Source organism: Megascapheus bottae, chromosome 5 (genome assembly GCF_031878675.1).
Source record: "Megascapheus bottae isolate mThoBot1 chromosome 5, mThoBot2.hap1, whole genome shotgun sequence".
NCBI lineage: Eukaryota > Metazoa > Chordata > Mammalia > Rodentia > Geomyidae > Megascapheus > Megascapheus bottae.
The window spans coordinates 82,708,347-82,730,174 of record NC_143513.1 but is presented as its reverse complement, the minus strand read 5'-3'; the positions used below and the strand labels follow the sequence as shown (position 1 = coordinate 82,730,174).

The 21,828-nt window shown below is 38.6% G+C and overlaps 1 protein-coding gene across 10 annotated transcripts in view; it reads left to right on the top strand.

Moving 5' to 3' along the window:
* The window catches only part of Kmt2c (lysine methyltransferase 2C), a 203,292-nt gene that overhangs the window by 74,106 nt on the left and 107,358 nt on the right, over positions 1–21,828 (top strand). For all 10 annotated transcript variants that reach the window (XM_090333583.1, XM_090333576.1, XM_090333579.1 and 7 more), the window contains exons 7-9: positions 11,081–11,243; positions 17,655–17,826; positions 20,030–20,144. In XM_090333583.1, the coding sequence (XP_090189709.1) occupies positions 11,081–11,243; positions 17,655–17,826; positions 20,030–20,144 (450 nt within the window). The remainder of the gene's footprint in view (positions 1–11,080; positions 11,244–17,654; positions 17,827–20,029; positions 20,145–21,828) is intronic.

Below are 21,828 nucleotides of genomic sequence, written 5' to 3'. Positions count from 1 at the left end.
TAAAGAATTTATTAGCATTGATTTTTACATCATATTTCAAATGATGTGCTAAACAAGTATTCAAGAAAGGAATCTCTATATACAATCACTGGCACTTAGTTTTTAGAACAGAATTAGGCTAAGGGTTTGTATATCATAGATACATATTAATCTATGTAATAAAACATTATTTCTATAGAGTCATAAGTTTTTATGTCTATGTAGTTGTGTTTATATTTCTAGTACCACGTCCATAGCATTGTGTATGCAAATACCCTATGTTTATTATAGCACTGTATACCATAGCCCAATGGTGGAGTCAAGTCCAACAACAGACGAATAAATAGAGATGTGGTAATACATACCACAGGATATCACACAGCTATGAAAAAAGAAATAATTTCATTTGCAGAAATGAAATTATTCTCAAGACGGGCCTTGATAATATCATGTTGAATTAGATAAGCCAAGCTCAAAAGCCAACTATTATATGTTTTCACTCATCTAAGCCAGCTAGCCTTCTTTCTCTGTGACTCCTATATACTAAATAATAATCCTAAATACTTAGAGATCTGAGTCTCAAGTTTTAAAGCTAATCCGGGCAGAAAAGCCCAATCTTCATTTAGCAAGCAAAAGGCTAGAAGCGAAGCTATGGCTGCAGTGATAGACCTCCAGCCTTGGGTGAAAAGCTCACAGGTAGCATACAGGCCTGGAGTTGAAGCCCCGAGGATTAGAACAAAAAAAATTAAGGCGGACTGGTGAAATGTAGTGCAGCTATACATGGCACAAAGAAACTCAAGGACAGCTGCTTACCAATAGGAGCTGGGGATGACAGGAAAGAGAAAGCAGTAGAGATTATTTTGAGCAAAATATAATGAATGCATTTCTTAGATACTATGGTCAAACTTCTTGGTGTGAGTAATACTGAAAAGAGAATGATAGAAAAGTAAAACAGGCTTTGATGGGCTAGGGTACAAGATGGAGCACTGATGAGAATGAATTTGCTGGGATGGTGGCTCACGCCTGTAGTCTAGCTACTCAGGAGGCTGAGATCTGAGGATCATGGTTCAAAGCCAGTCCAGGCAGGAACGTCCATTGAAACTTTTGTTTCTAATTAATTACCAGAGAAATGTAAGTGGCGTTGTGGTTCAAGTGGTACAGCCCTAGCCTTGAGCTGAGAAACTCAGTACCCAGGCCCAGAGTTCAAGCTTTACAACCGACCCTCCCTCAACGAGAGAGAGAGAGAGAGAGAGAGAGGGGGGGGGGGGGGAGAGGGAGAGAGAGAGAGAGAGAGAGAGAGGGGGGGGGGGGAGGGAGGGAGAGAGGGAGAGAGGGAGAATTTGACCAACATAGTTGGTTTACATGTCTGAAAATAGGACGAGGCACTCTGTTGAAATTGTGAGCTGGAGAATAGGATAGGATGAGCAGCATGACCTTAATTGGGAAACATTGATTCTACGTGTGGAAATGTCACAACACACTCCCTCCCCCATGCAACAAATGTATGCCACGCTTAGTAAAAACAATTAGAAGAATAGCCAGAGTTAGTGTTGTGTGGGCCAGGGAATGCCAGCTCAGCCCTGGGCTGAGCCAGCTACACCACCAGGTGGTTCTCTTTTTTCTTTCAAAAAAAAGTCAAGGCAAGGTGTTTGTTTCTAGAGATTTGATCTTACATTTAAATGTGTTTGTTACGTTTGAGCTTTATAATGCATAACTGCCGGTGTGGACATGGCAGATGAGATTGTGTCCACAGGTGGGACATTCACTTTTGTGGACCCATAACCAGTACTTCGGGATTATTTCCTGACAGTGAGTGAAGGTCATGATCAGAATCTCAAATAGGCTTTGTGTTGTCAGATAGAAGAAGAGGAGGAATCAATGTGATCCTATGGTGATTTTGGTTTGGTTTGATTTGGTTTTGTGCGACTCCTGAGGTTTGAACTCAAGGTTTGGGCACCATCCCTGTGCTTTTTCGCTCAAATGTATTACTCTACCACTTGAGCCATAGTTCCACTTGGAGCTTTTGGGAGATAAGAGTTTCATGGACATGTCTGCCTAAGCTGGCTTTGAACCATGATCTTGATATCAGCCTCCTGAGTTGCTAGAATTACAGATGTGAGCCACCAGTGCCTGAGTGAACTGTGCTAATATTAGTGGGAGGATATTAATGGAGGGGTCTGTGGCAAGTTATCAAACTATGTGCATATAGTTTATATGAAACAACTTTCTATACTTAAACTTGGGTCTCTGGCAAAATATTTCTACTTACATAAATACTCCAAATGACTCATCAGTTTGAAACACTGCAGTATTAATTGGATATGACACACTGTGTGTGTGTGTGTGTGTGTGTGTGTGTGTGTGTGTGTGTGTGTGTGTGTGTGTGTGTGTGTTCCTTACTTTATACTGTGGAAGTGCTAGCCTTTATACTGATTTATTGATTTATTTTTGTGGGTCATGGGGCTTGGGCGCTGTCCCTGAGCTCTTCAGCTCAAGGCTACCACCCTGCCCTTTAGCCAAGCCCTACTTCCTGTTTTCTAGAGGTTAATTGGAGATAAGAGTCTCAGGTCCTTGTGTGCTCGGGCTGGCTGTAAACCTTGATCCTTAGATATCTGCCTCCTGAGTATCTAGGATTGCAGGTGTTTACTGCTGTGCCATGCTAGGGTTTTGTTGTTGTTGTTGTTATTGTTGTATTTTTGCCAGTCCTGGGGACTGAACTTAGGGCCTGAGCACTGTCCTTGGGCATTTTCTACCACTTGAGCCACAGTATGGCCTTTTCTGTGTATGTGGTGTCGAGGAACTGAGTCTGGGTCCTCTTGCATGCTAGACAAGTGTTCTACCACTAGACCATACTCCCAGTCCCTAGGTACTTTAAAAAAAAAAGCTTTTTTTAGGGAGTGGGGGTAGGGGGTGACAGTCCTGGAGCTTGAAGTCAGGGCCTGGGAACTGTTTCTTAAGCATTTTTCTTCAAGGCTAGCACCCTACCCCTTGAGGGATAATTCCTTTTTGCACTTTTGTAAGATAAAGATTTTCACAGACTTTCCTGCCTAAGCTGACATCAAATCACCATCCTCAGATCTCGGCCACCTTAGTAGCTAAGATTACAGGTATGAGCCCCTGGCTCCCAGACTTTAAAAGATCTTTTCAGTGTCTCAGTAATCTCTCTATTCTGTTAGTCTTATTTTCAGTTGTAAACTTTATATTTCTTTTTAGTGTTGTATGTTTATTTTTTTAAACATTGTGGTTTTCATTGTTTCATAAATATGTTCCTAAGTGCTAGTTGAAGCAGTTTTACAATGTGTAGTTTGAAATCTTGGGAAGATTATTCTGTCAGTTATGAATTCTCAGGGCTACCATCTGTTGGTTTCTTCCCCACCCCCCAGGGGCTTGAACTCAGAGCCAAGGCACTGTCTCTGAACTTATTTTGATCAAGGCTAGAAGGCTAGCTAGCACACTATCACTTGAATCACAGTGCTACTTCTAGCTTTTGTTGCTGTGATACTGAGGAATCAAACCCAGGGCTTCATGCATTTGAGGCAATCATTCTACCACTAAGCCATATTCCCAGCCCCTTTCATTCTTTTTTTTTTTAATTAAAGAATTTATTGACATTAATTTTTACATCATATTTCAAATGATGTGTTTAACAAACAAGTATTCAAGAAGGGAATCTCTGTATACAATCACTGGCACTTAGATTTTAGAACATAATTAATATTACTGTGAGGGTTTGTATGTCATAGATACATATTAATCTATGTAATAAAACATTATATCTGTAGAGTCATAAATTTTTATGTCTATGTAGTTGCATTTATATTTCCAACCTTTCATTCTTTTTGGAAGTTTTCTGGGGTCAGGGTATTTTATGACAAACTTTCTTTGACATTGAATGTTTTATGAGTTGAGTATATTTGAAGCTTAGCTCTGCTCTGCTCTGCTCTGCTCTGCCCTGCTCTGCTCTGCCCTGCTCTGCCCTCCTCCCCTCCCCTCCCCTCCCCTCCCCTCCCCTCCCTTCCCCTCCCTTCCCCTCCCTTCCCCTCCCCTCCCCTCTTGCCAGTCCTGTGGCTTGAACTCAGGGCCTAAGCACTGTCCTTGGCCTTTCTCAAGGTTAGAGCTCTACCAGTTGAGCCACAGCATCACTTCTGGCCTTTTCTAAGTAAGTGGTACGTACTGAGGAATTGAATCCCGGTCTTGCTGCATGCTACCTAGGCTGAGCACTGCTGGGCCAAATTCCAAGCCCTGAAGCTATTTTATTTCTATCCTCCTTTTTTTTTTTTTTTTAGCAGGATTTATCTTAAGCTGCATTAGAGTAAGTGGGGCCCTTCTTTGTTAATCCCAGGTGTTAGTAGAAATTCAATTTACAAAATAGTCTTAGTTTGGCTCAGGCCTGTAATCCTAGCTACTTTAGAAAGATGAGATCTAAGGATCTCAGTTCAAAGCCAGCCCAGAACTGAGATGTCTGTGAGACTCTTATCTCCAATTAATCACCAGAAAATGGGAAGTGGCCCTGTGGCTCAAGGGGTAGATCTGTAGCCTTGATCTGAAGAGCTCAGGGACAGTATGTCCAGGCCCAGAGTTCAAGTGGGGGGGGGGAAGAGTTTCATGGACTTTTCTTTCTGCCCAGGCTGGCTTCAGATATCATTCTCCTGAATACCTAGACTTCTTTTGGCACTTTTGAAGGGAAGGTTTAGTGACTAACCCTAGATTGATATGATAATTAAGTTCTCCTGGGTTGCTGTGCAGAATGCTCAGAGGGTTCTGACTTCATTGACCCTACACTGATACCTGGCTGGAGGGGAGCAAATGGTTTCTCTGGGCCTCTAGTGTATGCATAGGCTGTAGTATCACCTAGTGATTAGTGATACCACTATGATTGGACCTTTAGATACTCTCTAACATTACAGCCTGCAGGGCTTGGGCTACAGTAGCGTGTGTATTTGACTCAACTAGGTTCAGTACTTGCTGCTAGTTTTACTTTTTGTCTTCCTCCTTTGATAGGAGGCCTTCCATGGCGGTTGTATGTTATGTTCCTGTGGTGTTTCTGAGTTGTATCTCTAACACTGCTGCTTATATATGTGAGTCACAAAGGAAACATGAGAATTTGCACTTTCTTACTGGGCTCCTCCCCAGGTTAGTTATTGCTCCCCTCCCCCTCCTCCCCCTTCTCCTCCTCCTCCCTCTCTTCCCCCTCTTCCCCCTCCCCCTCCCTCCTCCCCCCCTCCCCTGCCCGGTCTTTGAGTTCTTTCAGCAAGGGTGCTCTGTTGGTTCATACTGATGAGAAGTTAGATGGTAATATAGTATTATAGCCATGTGTGCGATTTGGTATTCTCTGGCTGTTTTCAGGATGTTCTCTTTATCTTTGATTTTCAGCAGTTTATGATGTGCGTAGGTATAGTTTTCTTTGTATTCATCCTGCTTGGGGTTTGTTGATCTTCTTGAAAATGTAAGCTGATATTTCTTCACCAATTTTCGGAAAAGTTTGGCCTTTAAAAAAAATCTCTCTCCCCTTCTTTTGTAGTTATGGCATGCATGCTAGTATAGTTCGTATTTTTTTTTTTTCTGTAGATTACTGAGGCTCTGTTCATTGCTTTAGTTCCTTGGGATAGATGTGCTTTTATTTTTAAGAGGAATAGCTTTTTTTTTTAATGTCATGTCTAGTTTATTAAAAGCCCACCCACTTAAAATTTCATTTGCATCCTCTCTTTTTTTTTTTTTTTTGCTAGCCCTAAACTCAGGGCCTGAGCATTGTGCTTGGGCTTTTTCCTCAAGGGTAGCATTCTGCCATTTGAGCCACAGTACCAACCACTTCTGGCTTTTCTATGTATGTAGTACCAAGGAATGAAACCTGGGTCTTCCTGCTTGCTAGGCAATCATTCTACTACTAGGTCCTCATTTGCATACTTCTTAATTGTGAAATTTCTACTAGGCTCTTGTAATTTTCCTGTCTTTTCTCTGGTTTTATTCATGGTTGTTCTTTCCACATATACATTCTCTGTAGCTGTTTTTATAGGCTTTGCTCATCTTGGACATTTTATGTTGATTTTTTTTTCTCTCCATGTGTGTCTTATTTTCCTACAGTTATTTTCACCCACATGCCTAGATTTTAAAATTATACATTGAATATTGTAGATAGGCATAGATATTGGAGTCTATTTTTCTTGTCATTATTAAGTGTGTTCCGAGAGATTTATTGTGGCTCAGTTATTACAAATTATAATTCTAGTTTCTTTTGGCAAATGGGAAATCTTCACTGAGTTCCTTCTGCAGTTTGGTTGTTGCTTTCTCTTGAGTATCTCTGTGTGAATGTATTTTTTAGGGTTGCAGCAATCATTTGAGACCTCATTCAAATTTGGGGTCTTCTGTGGTTTCTCATTTACAGTGATCCTTTGAGTTCCTGTACTTTTTGCTGTTGTTGATTTTGTTTTCATTTTTGGGATAGGTTGTTGGACTGGAACACAAAATCCTCTGTTTCTCACCTTCTCAAGTATATTGTGGGCATGCACCCAGCTGTAGAGTTGAATTTTTTGTCATCTTATACCAGTAGACTGGGAAGTTTGATTTCTTTACTAGTTTTGGTGGTTCTGGAAGTACTATGCAGGTGTTCTACTAGTTGAGCCATACCTCTAGCCCATTTTTACCTCAGTTATCATTTAGACAAGTTCCTTTTGCTCTGTGCTGTGGTCTATACCACATAACTGGGATGGCAGACATACTACCGTATGCATTTACCTGTTATGGTGAGTCCTAACTTTTTGCCCAGGCTGGCCTTGATCCATTGAATCTCTGCCTTACTGGGCTTACAGGCATGAGCCCGTGTCCAGCTGCAAGACTGAAGTGGATGGAGGTCTGGTACCCTTGTTATTTTAATGCAAATAAGGAAATGTCCTTAGCCAAAAATTATTTAAATACAGATCTTGGCCAATGACACAGATTTTGGAAATGTTAAATGTCCTCCCATTCTAGCCTGTTTTGAGGTTTATTATGTCACTTCAACTAGATTTAGTGTTTTTTTTTTTTTTTTTTTTTTCAGATTTGGTTATTTTTGTCGGCTCTGTTTTGTTTTGGAATAGTCTGTTGTTCCATGTCTTCAGACTCTTGGTCCTCTTGTCTTAGTCTTCCCATTACTGTGATTACAGGTTTAGAGCCTATCTGATAAAATTTATTTTCAGGGAAGTTACTGCATTATTGCCAAAACAACCTGTTATACCAGTTAATGATACATTTACTTCTGCATAAGGATTCTTCTTTGGTATATCCTACGCATACTATGACTCAGCTTTTCTAATGGTAACTTGAAGGTGTGATCAAATGTAGATGGTCATGTAAATGTCAACACAGGTAAGAGCTAGAATGTTTCTAGCACTCCTTGCATTAATCTGTTTTAACCAAATACCACAAATTTAACACTTAAAAACAAGAGACTTACTTAGCTTACAGTTTTGAGGCTGACACTCCAAACTGTAATGTGGGTTTTGAGGCCCTCTCTTCATCATTTCATGTGAGGGCCCATGGAATAGGGAAAGGAAGATCCCTCAGAAAGCAAGTGGGAAGGAGAGAGCAACCTAGTAAATTCCTGCAAGGCATTCCCACACAGCACCTCTTTTTTTGTCTTACCTTTTTTTTTTTAAATACAGCAGTTTGAGTTTCGTTGATTTCTGAGCTGGCTAGTTACAAGGATCTTAGGAACACTTATGCAGCATTCTTTTTTTTTTTTTTTTTTTTTTTTTTGCATTTTTTTAATTGTAATTAGAAAAAGGGTTACATGATATTTGCCAGATAGAAGGTGCATTAATTCACGTACATTGATACCCTTTCACATGTCTTGGTACCCATTTCCCTCCCCCCCCCACACCCCCCACCCATCTTGGTTTTCCCCCCTTCCCTATCAAATTTCAAAGAACCAAATATATGCAGCATTCTTTATATTGTTTTCATGTTGCTTGGGTAAATTCCTAGAACTTCAATTGCTGATTTTTTTTGTTTGTTTGAAATACTTGATTCACTTAGGATAATATTTTCACAATTAAAAAAAAATGTGTGTTCACTTTTCCATCTCCAGCAAGATTTGAGAATTCCTCTTGCTATACCTTGTGGCCAGAACCAGATATTGTCAATGTTTCTAATCTTCACCATCTGCTTTGTGTTTAGAGATATAGCAAGTCCACCTTATTTACAGATTTATTACATGTGGCTTGACAAAATGTGATAAAAAATAAACAGAAAATTAAATTTCCCATGAATGTGTTGCATAGCTCAGCTGATGTGGACAGGCAGTCCCTCAACTGTGCTGTCAGTTGTGTTGTGTGCAAAGTTGTGCAATCTAGCTGGTGCAGTGGGTCAAGCCTGTCATCCTAGCTACTCAAGAGGCTGAGATCTGAGGGTCGAGGTTCAAAGCCAGCCCAGGCACTAAAGTCTGTGAGACCCATCTCCAACGATCCACTAGAAAACTAGAAGTGGCACGGTGGCTCACGGTGTATACTCAGGCCCAGAGTTCAAGTCCCACAACTGCCCCCCCCCCAAAAAAAAAGAGTTGTGTTATCTGCTGTTTCTCTGCCCTTAATTTTTTTTTAAGTCTCCCCCAAAGTAAGTGGTGCTCCCAAAACAAGATGAAAGCCAATTTAAGTAATGTTAAAAGGTGTCATGTCTCTACAGCACAGGTGCAGACAGCACTGGCTCTGGGCTTCCTGAGCACTCCGGGTTTTCCTCATTGCTGAGGAGCCTGGAACCTGTGCCACCCCGAATCTGCTGCACTGGGTTATGGGTTGGACCTTTGCATTTCCTCATGGCTAACGAAATTGAGCTTCTTATTAGATATTTGTTTACATAAATCTTAGGCAGTGTATATTAGGTTTTATTGGTTATCTATCTTATATGAGTAGTAGGGCTTGAACTCCGCTCGTGTGTGTGTGTGTGTGTGTGTGTGTGTGTGTGCGTGCGCGCGCGTGCGTGCGTGCGTGCGTGCGTGTGTGTGTGTGTGTGTGTGTGTGTGTGTTGCCAGTATTAGAGCTTGAATGCAGGATGTCGGTACTGTCTCTAAGCTTTTTGGCTGGAGGGCAATGCTCTACCACTTGAGCCATAGCTGTACTTCTGGCTTTAAAAAAAAAAAAAGTGCACATTGTTATTGTAAAGGGGTTGTTGGAGAACAACTCTTTTTCAGACAATGGCAGCCAGTTCTGCACTTTGCCCCAGTTTTCCTCCTGCCATCCCTGCTCCCAAGTTCATTTTTTATATAGTGTCTATTGAATTTCACGACTGCCTTTGTTCACCCTTTCTCCCTCCACTCCTGTGCCCCCTGTTTGTCTCCCCAAAAGACAGCAACAATAAACCTCAAACAACACAAACCATATTTCCATCTTCTGGCATTTTTAGCTTTTTGGCACTTTTGGAGATAGTCTCGTGGACTTTATTTCCATGACTGGCTTTGAACTGTGAGCCTCAGATCTCCTGTAGGCTTATAGATATGAGCCAGTGGTACCCAGTCCTCACTTGCCTTTTGGTTGACATTTTTGCTAGAAGCTGGAGCTCTACCACTAGAGCCATACTTCCTGTTCTGGCTTTTTGTCATTTAATTGGTATAAGAATCTCTTGGACTCCTGGGTTGGCTTGGACTTCAATTTTCAGATAACCACCTCTTCAGTAGCTAGGATTACAGGCATGAGTTACCAACACCTGGCTTTAGCTTATTATTATTTAACTTTATCAATTAAGAGATAAGACTATTCATTTTAATGCAGCATTTTTTTTTTTTTGGTCAGTCAAGCGACTTGAACTCAGGCCCTGGGCGCTATCCCTGAGCTATTCAGCTCAAGGCTTACCCCCTGAGCCACAGTGCCACTTTTGGTTTCCTGGTGGTTAACTGGAAATAAGACTCTCAAGGACTTTTTGTGCCTGGGCTGGCTTTGAACCTTGATCTTTAGATCTCAGCCTCCTGAGTAGCTAGGATTACAGGCTCAAGCCACCACACCCAGTGGTATGTAGATTTTCAATATGCCAATGACCACATAGTAGCTGTTCATTTAATTTTAGGCCTTGAAGGTAAGTAATGCATTCAAATTATCTGTTTGGTGATTAAAAAAGATTAAAAACCTTTCACATATTGCTTAATTCCTAGGCATTTTGTTTGTTTTATTTTTTTTTTTTTCTGCTTTGAAACTCTTGCAAAAGGAGTTGCTTTCCTGATTTCAGTCTTAATTTGCTCATTGCTGGCATCCAGGAAAGCTACTGCTGGTTGTGTGTTGATTTTACACCCTAGTACCAAAGTTTTCAGTCAACTCAAGTAGCTTGGGGGAGGAGACTTGAGTGTCATTTAAGTACAAAATCTTGTCATCTGCAAAAAGGTATAGTTTGTTTATCAAAGGTATCTGCAAAAAGGTATCTTTGTTTATCAAAGGGATAGATATTTAGTTCTCCTTTTTTGGTGAGTCCCTGTCTGATTTTGAGATGAGTATAATGCTGGCTTTATAGAATTTGATGATGCATTCAAGCCCCAGGACAGGCAGAAAAACAAAAAAAGACTTGGTCAGAGTTCAAAAACAACAATAAAACACCTGGATCTGAATACTTGAAAGGGGTGGGTTAGGGTCGGGTCAATGGGAATGGGAGACAAAGGAAAGTGGGGGGAGGGATAATGCGATCAAGAATGCAATGTGTATCTAACAGAATTACAAAGTGTTGGGGTTGGTAGGGATGTCGAGAATGTTGGAAGGGATGACATTGATCAAGATAAATTGTATTTATAAAGTGCTTTGTTAAATGCACTACTCCTTTCTACAACTTTTTTTGGGGGGCAGTCCTGGGATTTGAACTCAGGGCCTGTGCACTGTGTCCTTCGGCTTTCTCAAGGCTAGAACGCTGCCACTTGAGCGAGCCACAACACTGCTTCCAGCTTTTCTGAGGAATCAAATCCCCATCTTTGTGCTTGCTAGGCAAGCACTCTACCAAACTCCTGGCCCTTTTTTGTACTTTTAACTGGTCTTTTATTTGCAGGGTCGATTTGTTGTTGTTGTTGTTTTTAACCAGTATGTGGAAATAGCCTTTTAGCCTACCAGCCATTACATTTGAATATTCTTTTTTAAGGCTCTTCTTTATTCCCTTCTAGAGATGTGCATTTTGTAAGCACCTTGGAGCCACTATCAAATGCTGTGAAGAGAAATGTACTCAGATGTACCATTACCCCTGTGCTGCAGGAGCTGGCACCTTTCAGGACTTCAGCCACTTCTTCCTTCTCTGTCCAGAGCACATTGACCAAGCTCCTGAGAGATGTAAGTTTATGCCTGATGTCGTTTTAAACTTTGGTCAAGGTGTTAACATAATACATATAAATTCCCTGAGTGGTTTTGGTGTGCTTGCGTCCAAAAGGAACTTTATGTAGTCCTCATGGCCTAAGAAATGTGTTTTCAATAGTTTCATTGAAATTAATTCCAAAAGGTACTTTTCAGACATTCAGGATGTCTGCCATAGGAGCGTCAAGTGTGTCTTACCCCGTGCTTGCTGTGCAGCACTGGTAGTTATGATGGTAGTCTGACCTACTTCTCTGTAATCTGTAGTAAAAATTGTATCCCCAAGTTCAATCATGTGACTTTACACAACGTGTATACTTAAGTTATTGGTAGGGAAAACTGAAATTATATAGTTAGGCTGATATCTGATTTAAAACTTGTAAGATGTTTTGGATTGTACATTATTAAATCAGAAAGAAAAAGAACATTCATGAACAACAACTGCCATGGTTATTATTTATGTAGTGAATTATTTTCAAAAATGCATAAACTAACGTGACAGTCATAGTCATCAGAGTTGTTTATTATAGATGTATGGTATAATACACTTGGCCATGCTCACATACGTGTGTGTGAATCTGAATTTTTTAGTCTTCTAGACTTAGTCATACTCAGTGAACAAAAAAAAAAAATGTGAACTTGTTTACTTGTATAGTTCTGATGTTAGAAACTTTGTGAGTTATTGACACTGCTTTTTATTGATGCCTGCATTCAGTAGTGTAAACTTAGGTATATATTAGCAATCATAAATCTCTTTGGAAAATAACAAAGTTTATGATGAATTGTGAGATTGTTGTCATTTATTATGCTGATGTTGAAAGGTTTATGTTGGTAACTTAAAGCTCAAAAGATATACTGAAATGTTACTATACCTTGTTCTTGGGAAAACTCATAAAAATACATTAAGAATAGGATGCAATAAAACAAAATTAAGAAAGAAATGTGGCCATTGGAAATAAAAATTGGATAATTACAAAGGTCATGATAAGAGGGATATCCAAAAGAAATGTTTACTTGTAGATGAATCCACAACAATGGCCCCCGCCCTTTTGGTAATCAACCGAAGGAAATAGGAGCCCTTACCAAATCTGCAGTATGTGTGACAAGTGTTCATTTGATACTCAGCCTAGAGGATAAGTTGACATTACTTGTTGAAGTGGGGGGAAAATGGTCTTAGAGTAGCTGCTTGGCAGTGTAGCAAATTCTTAAGGCAATATTTAGACCCAAGCTGTGATCTCTAAGATTAATGTCTAGTTCATTCAATAAGTTCTGTTCCTTGACATCTTAACCCATTCAGTCTTAACAGCATAGCTTTCTGACTACTATTAATAGTAGTAATTAATAATAATGATTAAGACAATATTACCGATAATGTGCATAGATGCCTACATAAAATCTCTCATGAGTATCTCCAGCTATTTGAATTGTGGTTCATAGCATGGGGTATTTTTTTTATGTTTTTACCATGGGGATATCTTAAATTACAAGTGTTATGAGTATTAAGTTGACAGGATCTAAAAGATATCACATAACATTGTGCCTTATGTATATTAATTGCTTTACCAAAAGGTAGTATTCGAACTAGTAATTTAGGCCCAAAATTTGAGAAAAATAATGTGTTGTATGTGTTGTTTAGCTGGCTAAGAGCAGAGCAAAAGTGATAACTGCAATAAGGTTGACACATCTTATGGAAAAGGAAAAGCTTTCCATGAACATGGATCTTATTCAAAAGAAATCCTCCCAGAGTATATGTGAACAGTCAAATCAGAAAAACAATTTTAGGGCGCCGGCCATTGCCCTAGAAATTGTACTGTTAAGTATTCACTTAGGAGGTAAAACCAAGAAGGCTGAATGGCAAGGACCCAAATAGACAAACTCAGAGGAAAAGAGGATGTATGCTGAGAGAGCAGTCACTACCCCAAGCCTTTAGACTGAGGTTTATCATGAGTTCTGAGCACACAGCTCGTCAAGGGAGTAGTCTCTTAAGAGGTACATAGTAGAGAACTTCATGGAGGGGGCAAAAGACTAAAGGAATTTGCATTGTACTCTGCAGTGGGGAGCGGTTCAGGGTTCTTACGTTGAATATGTCTCTTAATCTTTCTTCCCCAGTGGACTTATTCCATCATGTAACTTTATCACCTCCCCAGTCCTTTTCTTTCCCCTCTTATTTTTATTTTTTTATTTTTTATTTTTTTTGCTAGTTGTGGGGCTTGAACTCAGGCCTGGGCACTGTCCCTGAGCTTCTTTTTCTCAAGGCTCGCACTCTACCACTTGAGCCACAGCACTATTTCCAGCTTTTTCTATGTATGTGATACCAAAGAATCAAACCCGGGTCTTCACAAGCACTCTTACCACTAGGCCAAATCCTCCCTCCCCCTTAAAAATCTTTGTTATTATAAAGATGATGTACAGAGGGATTACAGTTTTATGTCAGGTAAAAAGTACATTTCTTTTGGTATGTCATCCCTCCCCTCTCCCCCCAGTTTTTCCCTCCCCCCTCCAAGTTGTAGAGTTCATTTTCAACAAAGTATCCAGTGAATACATTACTGCATTTGCTATATCACCTTTTATTTCTCATAAGCTTCTAATTGCAGTATTTTTTTCTGGATTATCTTTATATGTCTTGAGACCAACCCTGCTACTTTTCTGTTACCTTTCATTCTGTCCATTCCTCACCTTTCTTACCTACTGACCAATTCTGTGGTCCTGTCTTGTTGGATAACATTAATGATTTGCTTTTTCTTTATATAAGTTCTGTTTGATAGTTAAGGTAAATAACGTTGAATGATGTCCTGCCAGTAAAGGTAACTGTCAGGTGTGTGTGTTACAGTGTTGATGAAGTTAAGAGTCTATGCATATGTGCTCCTTCAGTTGGTTCACAGGAAAGTAAGTTGCCTGTCTTTGCTGCACTTCAACATTGTCCTTTTTTTATGTGATGTTATGTTTCCTTAAGCTGTAGTATCACCTCGCATTTGAGCAAGTTTAAGAGTTAAAACTATATTTTGACATTTCCTTTCTCTTTTCACATCTTTTCCCACTTGCCTCATTCAACTTATTCATCCTTTACCAGAGCAGGCATTTGTTTTCTACTTTAGTGGATACTCTCAGGTATTCCTTACCTTCATCCATTAGCAGAGAAGTTTGCAGAAGAGGTCAGTCAAGATTGAGTAGTAAATAGGGTGTGCTTTGGATTTTATTCTTGACCTCTCATTAACATTCTTTTAGCCTTTAGTCTCTCTCTTCTACTTTTCTAACTACTTACAGAATTCACTTGTTTGATAATTACTTTTCTCTTATTGCCTCTGTGGCTTACAGAAAATTGTATGGATATGTGAAAATACCACTGTCTTGGCTATGACTTGCCAAAGATTGTTTTAGATTTTTTCTGTATCTACTCCTTGATTAAAAAGTTTGTAACCACCCTCAATTCTTTTCCTAGTATCTCTTACATTATTTTTAGATAATTGGTAGTAAATTCTTCAGTCCTGGATACATCACACTGACTTTTTTTTTTTTTTTTTTTTTTTTTTTTTTTTGCCAGTCTCGGGCTTCAGCTCAGGGCCTGAGCACTGTCCTTGGACTTTCTTAAGGTTAGAGCTCTACCACTTGAGCCTCAGCACCACTTCCAGCTTTTTTCTATGTATGTGGTACCAAGGAATCGAACCCGGGTATTCGTGCATGCTAGGAAAGCACTCTACCACTAGGCCAAACTCCCGGCCCATTTTTTTTTTTTTTAAATTACTAGCGATTGGTGGTAATCACAACAGGACAGGAGTGTAATCAAGGATATGTGGACTCTGTAGTGGTGAGATAGAGTTAGTTGTACAATCAGTTTTGTTCTGTGAAATACAAATGTAATCTGAGCAAGACAGGTAATTTTTTTTTTTTTTTTTTTTTGGCCAGTCCTGGGCTTGAGCTCAGGACCTGGGCACTGTCCTTGGATTTTCTCAAGGCTAGAGCTCTACCACTTGAGCCTCAGCACCACTTCCGGCTTTTTTCTATATGTGGTACCGAGGAATCGAACCCAGGTCTTCATGCATGCTAGGCAAGCACTTTAACCGCTAGGCCAAACTCCCGGCCCGTAATTTTATTTTTTAGTGTCTTCTGTGAAACAGGGTAGAAAACTTGAAATTAATATCAGTAATGGTTATATTTCACCTAATATATCAGAATATTAATATTTCAACATATAACAATATCAAAATTTGACTTGATTTTAAAGTTAACTCATCAGTATCCACTGTGCATATATTTATTTAGTGTATATTTTAATTTTGACTAAATCCATTTGCGTTCCTTAGTGGCTGCAGCCTGTGGCTAACCACATGAGTGAAATGGTAAAGTAGCAGACTCTAGGAGCTTTCCGTGGTAGCCCTGGAAAACTCTAATAGAAAGGTAAACTGAGTTATTGATAATCATGTGCTGTTCCAAATTTCTCAAGAAGGTTTAAGGTAGGCAAAATGTACATGGTTGAAAGGATAAGTACTGACACATTAAGTAAAATAATGTATGACGCTTCATTTTTAGACTACAGTTATTTTCAAATTTTGCCAGTTAGAGACACATTTAACAGTGATTTTAGAAGGAAAATTATCTAGTTAAAATGTATTTAACGGGATGATTGATATTTGGCTATTAGAGATACAAAGTAGAAAAAGATAAGGTTTGTGTCCTTGAAAGACTCACATCACTATGTTGACATTAGCTGATTACATCACATATATATTGAAATATCTGCTTGTAAGCTTACAGAAATAAAGAATATACAATAAACAAACATGTTGGGTAAGATACACGAATGCCCATTCAGGCAATGTCTGATCAATGATGTATTTCCTTTGAAGTAAAGGGGCCTGGATGAATATTTAAGCAGAACATAACAATGAGTTTACATTTTGAAAGTGTTCTCTGGACATAGAGAGGAGCTCAGAGCCATAGTAGGGATGGTTTTGTTTAGAAGACACTAGTCATGAAGAAAAATTACGATGGACTATCAAAATAGAAGAATGATGTATAGTTCTAAGGTGTAAGAACTGATACTGTGTAGGGCATTTTGGGTTAGGCATTATCAGTCAACACCCATACAGAGGATTCTGGTAAAAGAAGAGGCTTGTTTTGCTTTAACTTATCTTTTTAGTTTCATTTTTGTGATGATTATAGAAATTAGAGAAGGTACTATCCCTTCCAGGGGTTATGAGAAGGGGGGCGGGGTGTGTGGAACACCAGGAAAAAGTTGCTGAAAAGAGAGGATTTAAATATGACAGTGGCTGATAAGATGTGAGTGCTACCAAGGCAAGGTCTCAGGATAACTGGTGGATCCCATATTGCTTATTGGTGGCTCCACCTTCCTGTGGTGGGTGCCTAGCCAAACTTCAAAGCCTTATTAATCAAGTCAGAGGTCTGTCTGGTAATCTAAATTCCAGGACATGTTCCTCTAATGACCTTAGCATAGGAGAGGCATTCCTATTATTACAGGATTCTAAATAAAAACAAGTCTATATATGATACTGCTAGCTGAATTGTGGTATAAGTAAAAAAAAAAAAGATAATGTGCTTAATTGGGAAAAAAGCAGACCAACTAAACCAACAAAAGGAAAACAATTGTATAATTTTTAAAAATAGTCCTGTTTATATTTTCTAAAATGATAAATCTTCTGGTGTTTCTTCTCTTGTACAGCTTAACTGTGCAGTGACAGAGGCAATTGATCGTTACATTTATTTTTTTTTATTGTATAATTGCTAGTAAAACTGTTTGAAAATGCCTTTTAATCTACATTTACTTATAGCTATTATCTGTAAACATATGGATTTTAATGCTTTAAAAACTAGAAATGAGCATAGAAAGTATAGACAGCATATGAAGTGTTTATATACAAATGCATACCTTCCATCTTTAACATTCTAATACAGAAGATAATTTTGTAGTTTAAAGAAAACATTTTATGCAAATTAAAATGCATTTTAATTTAGTAGCATTTTCTAACTGTTTCTTTTTTGGTTTTGTATGACTAAAATATATTTAATACAAATAAAGTATTGTTATACTATAAGCGTCTCTCATTTGATCTTTTATCTTTTGTTCAGTTCTTTCCAGTGTGTACCATGCATCTACTATATATGTCTAGCATTTTCATTGGTATCAGGAACATAAAATTACATAAAACCTATTTGTGGTCTCATGTAGATACAGGCAAAATAATCACAAAACTACATAAGTAAATTTAATGTTAAATTTAGATGAAATTCACTATAATGGTTCTATTGGGACTCACTTTGATTGGATGTCAGTTCAGTGTGGTTAACTTCAAATTCCCTTCAAGTGACATTAAAGTGTCAACATAGAAAAATACTAAATTCTTATACAAAATTTCATTGTTTTGCTGTTAATTATAGCAAAGGAAGATGCAAACTGTGCCGTGTGCGACAGCCCGGGAGACCTCTTAGATCAGTTCTTTTGTACTACTTGTGGTCAGCACTATCATGGAATGTGCCTGGATATAGTGGTTACTCCATTAAAACGTGCAGGTTGGCAATGTCCTGAGTGCAAAGTGTGCCAGAACTGCAAGTAAGTTTTCATTTAATCTCCACAGTGTCTATTGAGTTTAAGAGGACTCCAATTATTAGGTGCTAACGTTTATATTAAATGGTGAAACTGTTCATGTTGTAGCTGTAGTCAAGCTGTCTTGATCATGCCTTCAACTATTCACATGTGTATTGTCTTGAAAAATTATTATTTTGAAACAAAGCTAAATGTGCCCACATTGTAAATAGTAAATAAGTAATATTAATTTATATATGCATTAAAAGAGTAAAGCACCTTAATCAGAAGCATGGGAGGAGATTTAATAGAAAGCAGAATCATAATTAAAGCAGAATTATAATTATAGAAATCAAGTTACTTAGTGTTAAGTTAAAAAAATCAGTATGCAGATAGCTTAAGCTATCTTACACCTGTAATCCTAGCTACTCAGGAGGCTGAGATCTGAGGATTAAGACTCAAAGCCAGCCCCAGCAGGAAAGGACCTGAGAAGCTTATCTCCAGTTAACCTCTAGAAAACCACTATAGGTGGGGCTTGGCTCCAGGGTAGGGCAGTAACCTTGAGCTGAAGAGCTTAAGGGCAGCGCCTAGGCTTAGTTCCAGCCCCATGACCCCCCCCCCCCCCAAAAAAAAAAAAATCAGAGATAGGTTTAAATTTTTGTACCAGGGAGGATAAGTTTGAAAACTTTGTTTGCTGGTCCTCTGGCAGAACTGAGGGCCTAGGGGCTGTCCCTGAGGCTGTCTATGCTAAATGCTAGCACTCTGCCACTTGAGCCATGCTGTCACTCCCGCTTTTTCTGAGTAGTTTATTGGATATAAGAGTCTCACAGAGTTTCCTTCTCAGGGCTGGCTTCACACCGTGATCCTCAGATCTCAGCCTCCTGAGTAGCTAGGATTACAGGTGTGAGCCACTGTTGCTCAGCTAAGACCGCAGTAGACTCTAATGACCATAATTCTAAAAAGTACTGGTGAGCTTTAAACATATGAAGTGGAGCTATCATTTTATATTAGTTATGTTCCATTCCTTGATCATTTCTCCATTCTTTTTTCCTGATCCCTGTCCCCTGAATCTAACTAGCACAATCATTCAGGGATATTACTAACATCTCCAGCAATCTTCAGATAGTTTAGAGGCTGAAAATTTTTGAAACAAACGTGAATTTGTGCCTTATATTGCTATGATCAGTCTGCTTATTGGTTATTTCACTGATAACGATCAGCACCAAGATATTGGAGTTAGAGGAAATAAGTCAGAGCACTTGCCTTCATATTTCGGTAAATATTTAGTAGCATCAGTAAATCATTATTTAATAGCTTGTATCTACATTCAGTTTCTTGGGAAAGAATAGGAGAACTTGAAGAGAATGCTTGGTCCCAAGATCTATGTAGGGGATAAAGAGTTAAAATATGTAGGTTTTTATGCAATATTTGTTCAGTTGAAAAATATAGATCCATCAGATATGTATTCTTACTCAGTTTTCCTCAGGTTTGATTTATGTTCTTATTCCTTCTCATTTCTTTTCTTTTCCCTACATCTTGAATTAAATACTTAGTATCTGAGAGTTATTAATTGCCAAGACTCAAGACAGAGATTAAGCTATAAATAATAGGTGCTGTCTGTGAGGCCAAAGACTGTTTACAAAAAGATTTTAGGTTTTCAAATATAATTCTTCATAATATTTACAAATTAATTTTTCTTAATATATATTTTTTTGCATTTACTGTTTAATGGATGTTCTAAGTTAATCGAAACAGTATTATATTTAGTTCTCACAGTAAGTTTTGATTATTACATCCACGAGTCTTACAGCTAGGAACTAGCAGTGTGAACACAAATAGCTCTGATGCCAAATTGGACCCTCTTTCCTTATATGACAATGTTTATCCATTTCACTCTTCCACAGTGTCACCTGACAGTTAATATCTCCTCAGAAGGATAGGTATCCAGTTTTTTAAAAGATGAGAGGTTGTTCACTTTGCTTTTAATCTCTCTTCCTGTTTCGGAATCCTGGTATGACTGAAGTAAACAACCCTAGGGGAGCTTTAAGGATAACCCTTTAGGAAGGATCCGTGGTAAGGGTTTGCTTCTATCACTGTCTGTGTAGTACCAAAGCAGATTCTGAGGTACTTATAGATTATACAGTTTCTAGGACTGATTCTTTTCATGATTACTTATGTTATAAAACATAAGTTTTAAATAAGGCATCATTAATGCTATCTTATTTTTTAGACAATCGGGAGAAGATAGCAAGATGCTAGTGTGTGACACATGTGACAAAGGGTATCATACTTTTTGTCTTCAACCAGTTATGAAAGCAGTACCAACCAATGGCTGGAAATGCAAAGTAAGTTGTTTATTTTATTTTGAAGAAAAAATATCCTCTGTATGTTTTACATAGAGAGCAAACAAATGGGATATCTAATCAGATCTACACATTATCATTAGCTTAAGAAAGAGCTTTATTGGTGTATAATTAATATACAACAAACTACACACATTTACAGTCTATAATTTGACACAATTCTGTACCCATGAAACCCTCTTATCTCCATTATAATGTGCTGTCATGAGCTGCACAAATTTTCTAGTGCCCTTTGGAGATCCACTGTGGGTTGTTTCCCCAGGCAATCTGCCCTTTTCTCACCATACATCATTAGTATTTGTGTTCTAGAAATTTGTATGAATGCTTCCATATATTGTATATTGGGTTGTGGTTTGTTTTTGTTTTTTTTTTTGTCTTTTTGGTCAGTCTTGTGGCTTGAACTCAGGGCCTGAGCTCTGTTCTTGGGCTTTCCTCAAAGCTAGTGCTCTGCCACTTGAGCCACAGCACCACTTCCAGCTTTTTTCTATGTATGTGGAACTAAGGAATCAAACCAAGCCTTCATGCATGCAAGGCAAGCACTCTACCACTAGGCCACATTCCTGGCCCCTGTTGTTTTTTAAGATGGCTTTTTTGAGTCAAGGTTATTGTTTCGAGATTCATCCATGTTGTGCTTGCTGTAATTCATTTTTTTGTTACTGAGTGGTGGAAATACTTCAGTTTTTAAATTACTTGGGAACATTTGGATTGTTTGGGGGTTATTAGGAAAAAAGTGCTATGGGCTTTCTAACTAATACTTGTATGATGTTTCATGAGAGTTTTGAATTACTTACCAGTTTGCTCCCCACCCCCCAAACACTGAAGTAGGTCGTATGTGAAAAATTGATGAAAATGAAAAGTAGATTTTTTAAAAAAGTATGTTAATTTGAAATTTAAAGATAAAAGACATTGTATTTTGATTGTTTCAAGTTTCTTAGTTATTGTATTTGCATATAATCCTATGTAACTATATAGTACTTTAAATATTGGGAATCCTTTCTGCAGCTTTTGGGTTTTTTCTGCCTGTGTTTTTTGTTTGTTTGTTTGTTTTGCCAGTCCTGGGCTTGAGCTCAGGGCCTGAGCACTGTCCTTGGGCTTTCTCTAGGCTAGAGCTCTGACCTGAGTCATAGCACCACTTCCAGCTTTTTCTGTATATGTGGTATCCAGGTTAGAAACCAGGCCTTTGTGCATGCTAGGCCAGCACTCTACCATTAGGCCAAACTCCTGGCTCAGACATTAGACTTTTTGATTTGGTATAGGAAATTTTTGATATTAGATTTGGGGCCAGTGTTTTCCCTTTCCTTATTTTATATCTATAGGACTCTTGAGTTGAACCATGCTTGTCACTCAGCTTGCTCAGGAATTTTTACAGACTCTATAGGCCACCCAATGTGTTGACTAACAACTGTATCCACTTGGGCAGAGATTGTATAGTAGGTACAACAGATTTTAGGAGTTCTGTACATGCACAGAAACATAAAGTATTTTCTTTTGAGTGAAAATAGAAGGTACAAATTATTCATGTTTTCCTTCAGTTCTTAGCTCTCAATAAAACTAAATTGTTTTTTGCTTCATCACTATTTTGTGTGTGTGTGTGTGTGGTCCTGGGACTTGAACTTGGCCTGGGCACTGTCCCTGAGCTTTTCAGCTCAAGGCTACCACCCTAACC